General features: G+C 44.5%; 1 protein-coding gene across 1 annotated transcript in view; it reads left to right on the plus strand.

The window, feature by feature from the left end:
- NUGGC (nuclear GTPase, germinal center associated) overlaps nucleotides 1–16,217 on the plus strand; it is a 51,635-nt gene that overhangs the window by 6,669 nt on the left and 28,749 nt on the right. The window contains exons 3-8 of the mRNA XM_036855590.1: nucleotides 3,419–3,506; nucleotides 7,199–7,303; nucleotides 7,921–8,029; nucleotides 9,165–9,387; nucleotides 9,960–10,190; nucleotides 12,709–12,918. Of these exons, the coding sequence (XP_036711485.1) occupies nucleotides 3,464–3,506; nucleotides 7,199–7,303; nucleotides 7,921–8,029; nucleotides 9,165–9,387; nucleotides 9,960–10,190; nucleotides 12,709–12,918 (921 nt within the window). The 5' untranslated portion in view covers nucleotides 3,419–3,463. The remainder of the gene's footprint in view (nucleotides 1–3,418; nucleotides 3,507–7,198; nucleotides 7,304–7,920; nucleotides 8,030–9,164; nucleotides 9,388–9,959; nucleotides 10,191–12,708; nucleotides 12,919–16,217) is intronic.

A 16,217-nucleotide genomic window follows, 5' to 3' on the forward strand; every position in this document is an offset into this window, starting at 1 on the left:
GTGAGCAATACATTCGGACGTTTTCAATTGCTTCTCTACAGAAACAAATTTTCACAAAATATACCATTGTTGCTACCTCTCTTTGGTGGAAAGTGGAGCCCAACATAATTTGAGGAAGGACTATGGGTCTTTTGCTCTTCAAAGCAAAATGAACCTGAAATGACCGTAATCTCAGCTATGCTGCTTTTGATTACACAGGAGCCCTGGTTATTGGTAGTCTTGGTTTCCATGGCAAGTGACATTTCAAAACAAGAACTTAATCCTTTTGGCTCCCAACTAAATCAGAGAAAATTCGCACCTTAAGGACTAGTTCAATTTATAGATGGGAAAGCTAAGGCCCAGAGTGGTACAATGATGGGTCTCAAGTCCTATGGTTCCTTTGATTTTGGCAAAGCCAGAACTGGAAACTGCCACACCTGATTTCCAGCTTAATGCCCTTCCCACCGTATCATTTAGTTTAACTCAATGGCTATATACTGAGGGGCTATACCACACTATCCCCTATTAAATGATATGTTTGTCTATAGGTTTTCCTTTGTAAGTGCTTGGCATTTATTTCATTCTGCCTCTTCAGCCTGTTAGTAAACGATCCCTTTCCATTTTCCAGTGTCTTCGTTTATCAATCAAATGGTCCCTTTCTGCCAGTGTTGGAACGTTGGCAGAAGGAATAAATGAAGCAGAATTCACCACAACCACAACTCAAATCATTTCCAGTTTCTCCAAATTTCAGTTAGGGGTCACACATTACTCCTATACTGGTACCATAGGTGCTTTACGGTGGGAGGCTCATGGTTTGGTGTGTGCACTGCAAGCAGCTAAGCCCAGTCTAACCCCAGACAGTTACATGCCAATAACCCTTGCTGGCCACTGTGCACTATTGATTTAATCAGTAAAGTCCTGTGACACTGAAGGGAGCCCAAACCACTGCCCACATTCTAGAATTTGGTGAACACGTTTGCTTGTACTCCAAGTCCTCTTCCGTCTTGGACTGAAGGGCCTTAATCTCAGTGTTCAAATGGTGGTAACACTTATCAACTTGTTAGTTCTTTGGGGCTTCATCCGGCTTCTCTATCTGTTCCTGGCATTTGACTAGCAGAATAAGCTGTCCTGAAGGTCTACAGTGGATCTGTCCCCTGGGAGGACCACACATGTTGTTTTGCTTCCAGAACCCACTGTGATATGATGCCTAACATTTTGTGTGACTATGGCTCATGGAGCTGCTGTCTTCAGAAAACAACAGATCTCTTTCTGAGGGGCAATTCCCAGTTCCACATCTAAAGTTACTGATGACGTTACCATATTTTTTCCTCCTAACTCGCCTAAGTTTTGATGTGGTTTAGCATTTCTAACTCAGCATTTCCAATCAGGAAACTCATGAATTTTAGTGACCTCGTAGAGCCCTCCCACCACCAGCTTTACTGGTGACCATTTCAAGCAAGAACACAGCATCTTGGGATTTAAAGAAGCCTTAAAATCCATCTAGTCCAATGCTATTATTAGGTTGCTATACCAGTAAAGGTTTAGACACCTCTGGGGCAGAAAATTCGTTACATTCCATTTTGGACAACTCTGAGTACCAGAGAATGTTCAGCAAAAATGTGCTTTCTTATACTTACTTTACACCTAATGGATCTAGTTCTCCCTGCTTGGGACCACTGGAAACATGCATCGTCCATCTTTTATATGCAGCTCTAAGGTCAAGTATTTGAAGACCACTACATAGTCCTCTCCCTGTCTTCTGCCTTAGCCTGTGTCTTCCCTTCCTCAAGCTAAGCATTCTCAGTTCCTATGGAGCAGTCCTATCAAAATGAATTTGATTTTAAAACATCCTTTGGTATAGAATCTCATCAAAAGCTTCCCACCACTATTTCATTCATTCAATCATTCAGCCTTATTGTCAGTCATTGCACTTCATGATAGAAATGCAGCACTGAAATCAATGCAGCCATGACCTCAAATAGCTCACGGTTCAGTAAAGAGGAAGAGACATAAAGGAAGCATAGCAAGCATCATAGTACAGATGTCCTTGGAGCAGTGGTGACACAAGAAGGGAATGAATGGGAATCAGGACACAGTTGCACAGAGGAAATACTCAAACAAGATCTTGAAGAAAGAGTAGGAATTCACCAGGAAGAAGAGGGGAAGGGTACCCTACACAGAAGCACGTTTCTTCTTGGATTCCCTGCCTCGGAGGACTGCAAGGAGTTTGGGGTGGTCGGAGAGGGAGCCTCAAGATGAAGAATGGAGAGATGAGGAGCTCTAGTGAAGGCTCAGGACCTTGTACATAGTAGGGTTCACCCCACATTCAACAAACACCCACCAAGTACAGAAACCATTTGTTTGGTTTGATACCCATGAGCCAAACTAAGAGTAAGAGGCTCTTTTGACTGACGAGTGGTGATTTTCATTTGGGGGTAATATGTAAACGAGGCACCGTCTCCACAACTAACGGCCTGTGGGTCTAGTCGGGGTTGACAGGTCAGGTGGGCTTTTGCATATTTCAGAAGGGCTGGTGACTCTCTGCTTTTGAATTACGCAGCTGAGTGATCCAAATAGCAACCTCAGAAGTGGAGAAGAAGCACAGATGCCCCCCAACTTGTGTCCCTCAGATTCTCCTCAACGTGTGGGGACAAAAGAACTCCAGGGGAGCAGGGCCCACTGTTCTGAGTCTTTACGGACCCACTTCTCCCTCTGTGCCCAACCCTGTGTGCCCGGGACTAGAGACAGGTTGGATATGGCACTTCTTCTTTTGGAGGGGCTTCTCCTTCTCTCCACCCACCCTGCCACCCGCAGATGCCCCATGAGGCGGAGCTGCTCGTAGCCCCCAGTAGGGGTGTCTTCCTGATTGAAGTGGTGGGTGGGCTGGTGAGGAAGATCCAGAGACCCTAGTTGTTGCATCTCTCCTCCCCACTCAGTGGCAACTCCGGGGGGCCCCAGGAGTATCAAATATTCCATCCAACTCCCAGACACTTGCTGAGACCTCCTGGGACTCGATATCACTGGCAAAGGAGTTGGAGGGTTACCTGATTGGGGCGCCGATGTCTCCCAAAGCAGCAAACCTATATAACTTCACCTTCAAGGGTCTGGTCACTAGAGGTTTATTCTCTTTTCAGAGTGAGTTGCCTTAAAGATCTCAGGTCTTTTCAGTTTAAAGTTCTACGGATACAACTACTGTTGAAAACCAATAGTCAAACATGGATTTTTGTCATATTTAAACCAACGTGTAGTGAAGTAGCTGTTGTGATGGATTTGAAAATAAGTTAGAATGGCCACTGCCCTTTAGAAGCTTGGGATCTAACTGGGGAGGCAAAGCGTAAGCAAAATTACATGTTATTTTTGGTTTTTTGCTTTGTATTTACAATTTCTGCAGTCTACCCCTCCCACCTCCACTCCTGTACTTTGTGTGCATTTTTTTCAGGCTGATGCTCTAAGTGGACAAAAGCAGGTGATTACACAACCGGAAATGGCAGAAACTGAAGATTTTGTGGGTCAGGAGCCACATCCAGGTAACATCCCTACAGTATCACCTGATGAAATGAATGGGAACTGTTTACCATTATGTAATCAAGGGCAAATGAGCTGAGACTGTATTGAACTATAGTCATCGTTCCTTGCTCTTTATTCAGAAGCTGCTTTCTCACGACACATTTTTAACAGTGAATGAACATCAATTATTTCAATAACAACTAAAATATCCTATTCATAGTACAGTGGGTTGTCTGACCAGCAATTACATTTGTGCTTCCCCCTCCTTTAAAAGAAGGTTCCAGGAAACCATCTTGGATTTTCTGAGGGTAGCCCTCTCAGAATGGGCAAGGTAAGCCCCTGGAGTCACTGCAGGTGCTTTCCTTAGAAGGAGAGTTGTAGGGTGAACAACACTGGAGTTCGTGAGGGTGGCCCCCCTTCCTAGAAGGCTGGGTGTAGGGCCCCCGGAGACAAGGGGGGAACCTTCCCTCGGAAGATGCAGGGGAGTAACCCCTATGTGCAGAAAGCAGGGTGTATCACATCCTTTGTGTTTTGAGAATTGAAGAGGAAAAACTGCTTCACTCCTGGGGATGAATTCCTTTCAGGGCAAGGGATCAGTGTTTCTGGGTCAGTGGGGTAGTGCTAGCATCTGAGACGTGGCTGGGCATGAAAACTGAAGGAAATGCAACTTTGGGGACCCCTTGGTTGAGGTTAGCCCTGAAGGCGTGGGGCGTTCTGCTGGGAAGATCTGCGGCAGGTTCTGGCTACGGTCTGGATCAACAAAGAGCCTGTATTGAGAGCAGTTGTCAAAAGCGACACCTTGTGGCAGCAAGAAGCAACAGCAGCAGAGACTAAGACTTCTTCGGACTGCTACTCACCCCTCTGCTGTTTCTTCGAATAAATCAGTGTGAAATGCTGGAAAAGGCGAGGGAGTGCTTGAGCAATTACAGGGAAGAATGAATGTGGCCAGTTCACACCAATTCATTCCGGTTGCAGTTTAATATAAAACCACTACCCTTAAGTGGTTTAAATCCCAGATGAAGTACTTTTTCCTTTCCACGTGGTTTTTCATTTTAGAAATTGAAGAAAAAGTTTAAAACCTTGCTGTTTTATCTGACTTCTCAGCGTTTGCTTTAGTTGAGAAATAAGCTTCCAAACTTTGATCAGATTAATTGCCAGTCTTTACAAAGTTGAAATAAAGGCCAGGATACATGGGCTGTACTGAGACTCTTTTGTACATGTGGCTAAGATACTGTGCAAACGTTGTTTACACAGAAGAGTTCCCGAGACAGAGTCTCCATCCTTTTACTTTCTTTCCGCAGGCAGGGTGGAAACACACTGGAATTCCAAGACACCGTTTATAACACGTACTAAATTGTTCTTCAGCTGGCCGCTGGCCTAGGGGCCCAAGTTGCATGTTGGTTTGTTTGTTTTTTTCTTTTTTAATGGTTAAAAATTATTTTGTTAAAACTTATTGGCAGATTTTCTAGAATTTCACTTGATAACTTCAGTCATAACATATTTATAGCTCTAAATGTTTTTCTTTTCCACACTCTGGGATCATGGATAAAATAGAAGAATAAGTTATAAACATCTTCCACAATATTAAACCATAATGTATAATAATTTAAAGTAATGAGACTGTAATTGTGCATCAAAAAACATTGGACTCGTAGTTTACATCCTTGGCTTTTTGTTCTTCCTCTGTCATTTGCTAGCTCTGTGCCCGTTAGAACAAGTCACTTGATCTCTCTGGAACTCTACATCTCAATTCATACATATTTTACATTGTTTTCCAGCTCATAAATCCTGTGATTCTGTCACACCCCCCTACTATCAATATCTAGGCTCAAAAGTTTAACCTACAGTGTATTCCCTTACGTAAGCTAAATTATTAAAGTTAGCTATTGATATTTGCATATTATAATCAAATAATCTGGGGACTTTGGAAAACCTTATCAGCCTCCACTTTTTTTTTAACTTTTTATTTTATATGGGAGTATAGTTGATTAACAATGTTGTGTTACTTTCAGGGGTACAGCACAGTGATTCAGTTATACATATACATGTATCTATTCTTCTTCAAATTCTTTTTTCCCATTTAGGTTGTTACGTAAGATTGAGCGGAGTTCCCTTGCTATACTGTAGGTCCTTGTTGGTTGTGCATTTTAAATACAGCAGTGGGTACATGTCAATCCCAAACTCCCTAACTAGTGGCGTGTATTTTTTCTTCTTTGCCCATTCCACTCCAGCATAGCCACTGAGCCAGCAACCCCCTGGTGTTTCTAAGGCAGTCCTTAGACGGAGCCAGGATAACTTCTTTGAGCGGAACTCACTCATAAAGTTAGAATGTCTGAGAGAGAGGGTCTAAGGACAAATTCTCTCAACTCCCTGTCACAGAGAGCATGAGGGCGCAGAGATTCGGGCTTTGGCAGACAGCTCAGGCTGTGCTGCAGTACCCTGTGGGGTGTGAGCCGGCTCCAGAACACAGCAGAATCTGTGCTGGAAGATGCGAGGCTGAGGCCGCCTGAGTTATCCGGGAGACCCGCGTCTGCAGGCCAGTGGCAGAGGCTGGGCCTTCTGCTTAGGCTGCCACCCTGGGTCCCTGAGCGAAACTCCCTCTCTCTGGTTCTTGAAGGAATATGAACCCTGTGTCATGTTCGGTTTGGAGGCCTCACGCCCTTTTATGAGCTTAGAGAGTATGACTCTTGGGGTCACCTGTTTTTCCAGGTCACCTCATGACCATTTCCTAAGGCCCACGCCAGCACCAGCCCCAGGGGCACTGGGTTAGAACCATTTCCAACAATCTTGACTCCAAAGACCCACCTACTGCCCCTTTCTAACCAGGTGAATCCTGCCAGGGGGGTGTTTTCTAAAACTCACCCAAACACACAGTTTTGGTTACACCCTTTCCTGAGGTTTATGGACCCTTCCAGTTCTTCACTTCATAACCGATGGAAGCCACTAAAGTGAATAAATCTCTGCAGAACTACAAAGATTTGCTTCTTGGCAATTTTTTTTTTTCTTGCCCATGTAAGGAAGCAGCTGCTAATGTCTTTCAGTGAGGAAGCGGGGGGAAAGCCCCCCAGTTTAATCTCTGAAGGATGTCCACTGGGAGGGCACCCTCCAAAACTCTTGTATTACTTATATTGATATTTTTGTCAGCCGACTCATTTTACAGATGAAGAAACTGAGGCTCCGGGAGAAGAAGAGATTTGCCCTGGTCACGTGGCCTGTTCTTTCCTCTGATTCTGCTCCCAATCAATTTCCCTGTTTGAAAACATCTCCCAGGGGCCTTTCTCCACCCCACGCTGAGCTGTCTTGGGCTTCTCTTTACACTCTTGGCATTTGGTGAAGAATATCGAGCCATTTTGTCTTCTCAGGATTCCCAAACGGGAACTTTTCATGTCATTTCAACTTATCTTCTGGGGAGATACGTTGGACTCGGCGTTTTGGAACTAGATGCAGAGTCCTGGGACTCTGGGAATTAGGAATGGCCCAACAGGGCTGCTTCTGAAATGAGCTCACGGACATCCAGGGCTGGCAGGGGTCCTCCTAGACGCTTTGGGTTTGTGTATCGATAGAGGTCAGGCAAACACAGTGACCCCTGAACAACGCAGGGGTTAGAGCTCCAACCCTGCTTTGAAGTCAGAAATCTGCATATAGTTTAAAGGTCAACTGTATACTATGCCCCCAAGACCTATAATTTTATATAACCTCTGTTTATCTCTAGTTGATGATGATTTATTTAAAGAACCAATGAAAAAAAGAAGACGGTCAGATCGAGACCAGCGGTTCCGAGCGTTTCCCTCTGTGGAACAAAGCGCCCTTAAGGAATGTGAGTGTCATGAGAGGGCTCTATCACTTGTTTTAATGTGGCTCTGTTCTTTTCCAAATGTGTTAACGTGCTCAAAGGAAGAGAAGGTTACATTCAGAAGCAGGATGGAACATCTTCGAATGATCCCGATCCAAAAAAGGAGGCCTCCTAGTCTCTGCAGAGATAATGTAATATGACAGTTTATCTCTCAGAATCTGGATAGGAGGCTTGTTACAAAAATAATCTCTTCTTGATTAGAACTGTGAATGAAAATGGCTGTTTTGATGCTTTCATGGGTATTTATATGATGTCCTTGCATTTTTATTTTTTCTTTTTATGACCACAGGAGAGAAGAATCTAGAAGGGCTACAGCCCATGGTGAAGCATATGCTGACTTCTGTTACACTGAGCCTCAGAGCAGGCTGGTTTCATGGGAGGCCCTCATTATCAGTGATTGTTCTCCCACAAGCTATTATCTCTTATGTCAGATAACTTGTTCTCTTGTTTAATTGGCTTTTCATTTCTTTTTTTTTTTTTTTTTTCCTTCCTCTGTAATATTGAGCAGATTCCGCTTGTGGAGACCAAGTACTTGATCCCTGCCAGGTACATCCCGGCTAATACATCTCTATTGATTCCAGATGAGAAACTGGAGTCACGGACCAGAAGGGTTTTGAGCAACACTTACCAGAAACTCATTCAGTCTGTGTTCCTGGATGACAGCATCCCTAATGGTGTCAAGTACCTCATGTGAGTCTGACATCAGCTACCGTCAGATCTTACTTGGATGTCTTTCCTTAGGTGGTGGTAGATGCTTTTCTCCAACAATGAAAGGGAATTTTCAATTAAAAACTGAGCAAAGGGGCTTCCCTGGTGGCGCAGTGGTTGAGCATCTGCCTGCCAATGCAGGGGACACGGGCTCGAGCCCTGGTCTGGGAAGATCCCACATGCCGCGGAGCAACTGGGCCCGTGAGCCACAATTACTGAGCCTGCGCGTCTGGAGCCTGTGCCCCGCAACAAGAGAGGCCGCGATAGTGAGAGTCCCGCGCACCGCGATGAAGAGTGGCCCCAGCTCGCCACAACTAGAGAAAGCCCTCGCACAGAAACGAAGACCCAACACAGCCATAAATAAATAAATAAATAAATTAATAAATTAATTAATTAAAAAAAAAACTGAGCAAAGAAAGCCAAAAATTTCTGTAGCTACGGGCTGTTATTGTTATTTCCGATAGTTACCATTCACTGAGCTGTCACTGCGGCTAGGTGATCTGCTAGATACTTTATATATATCAGATTTCATTTAATTGTCCCAATACCCCTATAAAGTAGGAGCCATTATTATCACCCCCATTTTGCAGAAATTGAGGCTCTGAGAGGCCAAGACACTGACCAAGGTCACACGGCTGGTAAGTGAAAGGGCCTGGAATCCAGCCCGGGCTGTGGGACTCTGAGCCTGTGCCCTCAGTGGCCTGCGCCCAGCTGACTAGAAGGACTTGAGTGGTGTCAAGCCTGCATCTCCTGCCCAGTAAGACTCTTAACGTTGCTCCTAATAATACTTCACCTCTGCATAGACTTTATTTCTAAGATCAAGACAATGTAATTTCCATGGAACACAAACAAGGAGACTTCACATCTATATAGACATTGTAGAGTTTGTGTAGAATTATCATTACCAAGTATTTTTGCATAATCTCGTTTGATCCTCAAGACAGCTCTGTATAGTAAACAGGGATGAATATTCCCCTTTGACCAGGGAGAGAACAGAGATTCAGAAAGATGTGGTAACTTGCCCAGGATTAGAACTCAGTTGTTTTGTGTTCTGTTCTGATGATCTCCCTACTATGCTTCGATGACCGTGACAATGAGCATTTTTAAATTGATCTAGAAACAGGCTTCTTGCCTTGATTGAAAAACCATCATTGGACCCAATCTACATCGGATTATTTGGAAGTACTGGGGCTGGGAAGAGCTCCCTGATCAATGCCATCATCCAGCAAGCCATGTTTCTGCCAGTGTCTGGAGAAAGTATATGTACCTCATGTATTGTTCAAGTGAGCTCAGGCTGCTGTGAGCAGTATGAAGCCAAAATCCACCTACTCTCCGACCAGGTAAGTGTTGCCTTCCTCCCTCCCTCCCTCCCTGTTATTCTCCCTCTCTCCCTCCTTTCCTTCCTCCTTCCTTCTCTTTCTTCCTTCTTCCTTATTCTCCCTCTCTCCCTCCTTTCCTTCCTCCTTCCTTCTCTTTCTTCCTTCTTCCTTATTCTCCCTCTCTCCCTCCTTTCCTTCCTCCTTCCTTCTCTTTCTTCCTTCTTCCTTTTCTTTCCTTCCTGCTCCCTCTCAGAGACTAACATTATGTTCCTTGTAAATATAGCTCACGTCTTCGTTAAACGAAAAGAACATAGTACAGAATGAGAAAGTCCAACAGAACAAGATGGGGGTTCTAGTGGGTCCTGTCTCAGCTCGTTATGGGACCTTGGGCAGGACGTTTCCCTCTTTGGGTTCCTGTTTCCTCGTGGACCAAACAAGGGGGTTGGATTAGATGATCCCTGACGGGATTAGGAGATTTTAGATTTCCTGGGTGTGCAGCCTCCTGCCCTCCACAGGGACGATGGATTTCTCTCTTTGTCTGCGTCTTCTGTATCTGTGTCATGGGGGGCTTGGCCCCCACTCTGCCTTGGCAGGAGTGGAAGGAGGAGCTGAAGAACTTGACGAAACTCCTGCACAGGCCTGAGGAGCTGGGCAGAGAAGAAGAGGACGCCTGGGACAGGGCTGATGCAGTGGAGGAAGCCATTTGGAAGCTGCAAATGTTTTATGGAAACGGGGCGGCAAGGAAGAACTATGAGGAGTTACTAAGGGCAAAGCCCAAAGGAAAGATTCCCACCTCCAGAGTCATCACCCTCAAGGCGGAAGAGGTAGGTTCGGGATGTCTTTATTTTTTCACGAGTCTCAAGGATAACAATTGAATCCATTTAGGGGATTTGCGCAAGGCACAGTGTTCTTATTGGAAATAAGTTGATACCAAAATCAGAAGTATCCATGAGAAAGTGGTTTTTCATTACTTATGGCTGTCAAATGGGAATTTTTAGTGACTGAGTGGGGAGTTTTTGTTCACAGGAAAGACTGTGTACAGTTACTTGAAGATTAATTAAGGATGCTTTTGGTGGCAAATAATTTAAAAAATAAGCCCAATTTTTAATGGCTTAAACAAATAGGGATTTATTCATTTTCTCACATAAGGAGTCTGGGGGCAGCTGGGTTTGTGGGTTGGTTCAGTGGCTCAACCATGTCAGCATTCCTCTGGTTCCCCTGACCTTCCACACCCTGTTGCCTCATTGTAACAAAATTGCTGCTGAAGTGCTGGACTTCACAGCTGGCTTCATGGAAGGAAGAAATGGATAAAAAGGTGGCACCAACCACATCTCCTCTTTCACTGGGAAGTAAAAGCTTTCCTAGACACACACCCAACAAATTTCCATGTAGATTTTCTTGTTCAGAACTGAGTCACATGGACTTTCTGAGCTGAAGGAGAGTCTAGAAAAGACAAGAAGCAGACTTGCCAAGATTGGCTGAGACTAATCTCAATCCACTGCCTTCCCAAATAAACAGTCAGGATGCTGCTGGTGCAGGTGAAGGGCAGGATGGATACTGGATGTGCACCTAGTAGAACAATGCTCTCTTCATTTTTATGATCAGTATTCATTGTATTTAAATTAAAATTCGATTTTAAATTAAACCAAAATACACGGGCAACTAATATGTAATTTATTAATGTTGTACATTTAAAAACCTAGTGTTTCTTGCATCTTAAAATTCACCTTTAATATATTGTTATTCTATTTGTAAATCTGGCAATTTTTGTATAAAACAAGAACAATTACTTACACCTGTTCTAAAATTTAATGTTCAATTATCTCCTAAGTTTACCATAGAAAAGCCTCCTTTAAAAGTTAATGCTACTTACATAATTAATCAACATTTCTTTTTATAGTTCAAATTAAATATATTTGATTCTCTCAAAAAAATTGAAATACTTGACCAGGCATACTTAGAAGTCAAATGAATTAAACCTTTCAAGGCACTTAGCTCTTATATATCTAGAAAATGGAACAAATGTAGTAGCCATTTCTTATATTTAAATGGCTATTATAGTTAAAACTCATTATGTTCCTAATATCTAAAACATAGACCAAGCATGTCCAAAGAAACATAATGATGATAAAACTGGTTATTTTATCTGAATACACACAACTTACACCAAGGTATCAATATAATATTCATTTCTTCACTACTCTGTATTTAGAAATATCCCTTCCCGGTATTAACGAATTTACCCATTGAAACAAGAGGAACAGAATTACCATCTCCATGAATGAGGGCACAAGTTCAGAGTTTGGGTCAGGGATTCTAGGCTGGGGTGAGGGAATCTGGGTTTCCCTCCCAGAATGACTCGCCTCCACCAGTTTATTGAGTGGAGCCCTCTTCTGATAGAAAACCCATGCTTTTTCTTTTATGTTGCTCTTTTTGTATCTCCTTTATTTTTTAATCAAAATATCTTAAAGAACTTTTATCATTTCCTCTTTCACAATTTCTTGTGATTTGATTAGAATTGATGAAACCTCTTACTCCCTACCCTGAAATTAAATCAGATTGCAACAAATCCTCTGACTTGATCTCAACTCTCTTAAGAATTTACTTTATCTTTCTTTCAGGACCATTCTGTAGATATTTATTAACAGTGACTACCGTGCATCCCAAATCTTCTGTCCCTTGAAGTATCCCATAGAGATTCGCTGCCGTACATAGTTGCTGGCATGAATATGTCATTGTACCCAGATATGTTTCGTGAAAAACAATAGGCTGAGAGTGATTCCCCATCTCACCCACCATCATTAAAACATCCTGGAAATGCCTATATGTCAATATATTTTTTTGGTACTTGGAAGATAAATTTTTAAAATCTTTTTGAAGATCAACTTCAATTTTCAATCTGGAAAATATGGTCACCATCTCACTATCCATTTTCCACAGTCAGGGCTTTCTGGTAATGAACATGTTCACATTAACAATGTGGGAAGAATCCTCTCTCTCTCAAATTTAGAATATTGCATATGACTTCCATTAATTTTAGAACTGGAATGGAATTTAGAAGATACAATCATTATCCAGTGAAGCTATAACTTTCCTGAAGCCCTGTTCTGACTTTTTTTTCTGCATCTGTCAGTTAAGGAGCCTGAACTTCCTGATCTCCAGCGTCCTTTCTGGTTCTGAGTCTAGACCCTTGAGGCTGAATCTGAGGCCTCCTGGTGCCTGTTGCCCAGGTGCTGCTTTTCACGTTTCTCAGTGGACCTTCGATGAACCTGAGTCACAGCCCATTCAGGGTGGACGTGCTGGGAGAATGTCTGGTGTGTGTGACCTGACCCTCTTCCCCAGGCAGGGGAGCTGTCTCTCAAGCTGGACCCCTACATCCGGACTCAGAGGAGAGGCTGGGATGAAGGATCAGCTGAGACACAAATCTGGCCCTTGATCAAACTGGTGGAAGTGACTCTTCCCAAATCGGAGCTGATTCCAGAAGGGGTTGTGCTGGTGGACATTCCAGGCACAGGCGACTTCAACAGCAAGAGGGACGAGATGTGGAGAAAGGTGATTCTCTTTCATATGGCTTTGTTCCCTCTCCCCTCAACTCCAGCACCCTTTCTAAAGCAGCAAAGAATGCTCTGCTTTCCGCTTACAGGATTTTATGAGCTCATCGGAGTTAAATTCTTCCACGTTCTAAGCCTCAGGGCAATGGCAGGATATGGTTGGCCAGAGAAATTGGGGAGGGAGGAATCATGAGTATGTGACAGATGACAAGGGCCAGCAATAAAGTTGTCCAAGAGTGAGCAGAGGAAACAAGGACAGAGCAGGAGAGGGAGGCCAAGATTTTGGTGCAAAGCAGAGAAGCCAACAGCCACGCACCAAGGAACCAGGAGGCTGCTCCCGTGTTTGGTTGTAAGGACTAGAAACTCACTAAAGCAAATCCCAAGTCAAGAAGGGTTAATCAAAAGGCTATCAAAGGATCTCACGAGACACAGCCAGGCCCCAGGACCACCTATCAGTATGGAAGCAGCTATTTTCTCGCTCATCCTCTGCCTGGTCTCTTGTGACCCTGTTTCTCTTTGTGCATCTCTCTGCAGAGTCCTGCTTCTCCCTTAGCTTTCTCTTCTAGCCATTAGGACCCATGTTGTGGAATAGGACCACCTTAGCTGCGTCTCTATATGACATTGCTGTTCCTGTGCCTGTGACTGTCTGACTATAGTCTCTATGTCTTTTAGTTCAAATTCCTCAGAAGGAAAATCTGATCAATTACCGCCCAGCTAAGGATCAACTCTCTCTGGATTAAGTATCCATCCCTAGTGCAGTCAGCTGTGCCTGAAGGGGGTGGTTGAGATGAAAGTAGGTAGGAGTTAAATTCCCAGCAAATGGAGCATAAGCTGATCGGGGCCCCCCCAGATGTGTCTGCAGCCAGAGAGTTAAGCACTAGGGCAGTTTGAGCTGCACTAGGGCAGTTTGAGCTGCACTAGGGCAGTTTGAGCTGCACTAGGGCAGTTTGAGCTGCACTTAGTGATTAGAGGCTGGGGGATTTTTAAGAATTTATCTCTTTGTTAATTTGCTTTCTGTTCATCAAACACATACAGTATGTAAGACTATGTACTAAGCACTGAGGATGCAAAGATTATAGCTAATAATAACAATAATAATAATGATAGCTGAGCTAATTTTATAGCTAATAACCCATGCAAGAAGGCTCAAGAGCCTCTCTGCTGTCAACCTCTACTATATCCTACATGATAAACAACACAAAATGAAGAGTGAATGAACAGATACAGAACATGACCTTTTATGTTAAGAAGCATGTGTGTGTGTAACATTTGCAAATGCACAGCAAAAGTCAGATCCTGCCTTCTGGTAAGATACGTACCCAACTGTTAACAGCAGTTTCTGTGTTTCCTACCGCTCTTTACTACAGACACCTCTGTATTGTTTGTATATTTTGCCTGAACATGTATTATCTTTAAAACTAAAAAGACGAAAACAAAATAAAACAATGTTAATGCGAAGCAGAGCCTTCCCTCGAGGGGCTTAGAGTCTACTAGGAGAAATGAAACACGCAGATGACTAAATACATGGCAGAAAATGATGTAAGAGAAGCACAAGGAGCTATGAGCTCTCAAAAGTCGAAATCACCTCCAACCAGAGAGCTCATTCCTTCAACAAACAGCCACTGAGCATCTACTCAATTTTATAATAGGCTCTGGATGGACAGAGACAAAGTCCTTGCCCTTGGAAGGCTCATAGTCCAGAAGGGAATGAAATACACTAATGAGCAAACCCCATTACTTAAAAATGAGAGCACGAGGTGACGACTTCCTCTGGGAGGTGGGTGAGGCTTCAGAGGGGACACAGATACTCAGCCTCCACCAGGTAGAGAAGGCAGGTGGGGGTGGGACCCTGAGCACCGTTTCAGGCCGGAGAGCAGCATTTGCGGAGCCCAGAGGGTGGAGGGCAAGGGGGAAGGATGGAGAGAGGCGCAGAAGCCAAGCCTGGGAAAAGTGGGGTGGGCTTTAATACCATGCTTCCTGGGGAAGTTCGAAGGACAAGAGGGACTCGGGTGAGTGATAGAGAAGGAAAGGGTGTCTTAGAAGGAGCTGAGGAGTGCAGGGTGGGAGGGAACACGGGGCACAGGACCAGAGCCAGAAGGGACTGGGAAGGAGGGCCAGTGTCTGTGAGTCATGATCAGTGCAGTGGCTGCCAAAAAACTCACTGCAGGCCCACTGCTTCTCTGTTATATGTAGACTTTAAATTCAGCAGATTTGCGCTAAATGAGACTGTGGGCTGGGGGAGCTTTGTGACTGTGGTTTCCAATAAAGATCAGGATGACAGCTTACAGATAATCAGCCTGTGCCCTGATTTTACAGATAAGGAAATGAAGGCTCAGAGATGGGAAGTCATTTGCCCAAGACCACACATCTACTGAGCGGCAGAATTTGAACCAGAGAGCAGGTTCCTGCCTTCCCAGCTGAGGCTCTGTCTCTCACCCCCCAGGACATCCCCTAACAGTTCTTTAAGGTGGAGGCAGTCCCAGCATCCTTCACCCTTGGTGGTCTGCTCAGGCCTGGCCGGGAGAGCCTTTGTTTCCGCAGGGTTTCAGCTCTTGGAGTGGAATCGCCAACCTCCTCTAGTTCCAGGCCAGTCCCAGGGGGCGACAGCCTGAGCAGGTGGCCGGCCTCTCTCACAGGATGGAGCCGAGGCTGCTGCCGGTTCAGATACACTGGGCAGCTTATCAAAGGCCGCTCGGAACAGAGGAACTCTGAGGAGGTTGGGCTGAAGCGAAGTGATGGTTCCCAGCCTGCTCTGCACTTCGTCGCTGCTCCCTTCCACGCTTGTGGTTTTGTGATATCCCCTCATGAGAAGTTACTAAAGACTCTCCTCCTTCCAGGGAGAACAGAACACAATGCCTCTCCCCCACCTCCCCAGCTGCCCAGCAGTACCTTCCCTAAACTAAAAGCATTAAGAGCTCAGACGTCCCCGTGCTGCCTGAGTCACCTGACCTCTTGAAGGCCCATTCTCACTGTGGGAAGGGAGGAGGGCGGTGAAGGCAGGGCCCATCCTACCCACTCCCAAATCCAGTGGCTCTTGTCTTATAGATCGGCTTTTTTCCGGTGTTTTCTGTGACTCTAATTTTACCAAATCCTGGCAGTCGGGAGCTTTGTGTAGGGCCTGAAATTTAACCACTGCAACCTTTATGATTGCAGTTCTCTTCTCTTTTAATAAACATTTATTAAGCATCTGTAGTTTACCAGGACCAGGGGAATATAAAAGTGAAAGAGGCCCTGCCCTAGAGGAGGAGCTTCAGCTTCCACAGCCTGATGGAACAGTCTGAAGCATCCCTAAATTTGTTG

The sequence above is a fragment of the Balaenoptera musculus genome, chromosome 6 (genome assembly GCF_009873245.2).
Source record: "Balaenoptera musculus isolate JJ_BM4_2016_0621 chromosome 6, mBalMus1.pri.v3, whole genome shotgun sequence".
Classification (NCBI taxonomy): Eukaryota; Metazoa; Chordata; class Mammalia; order Artiodactyla; family Balaenopteridae; genus Balaenoptera; species Balaenoptera musculus.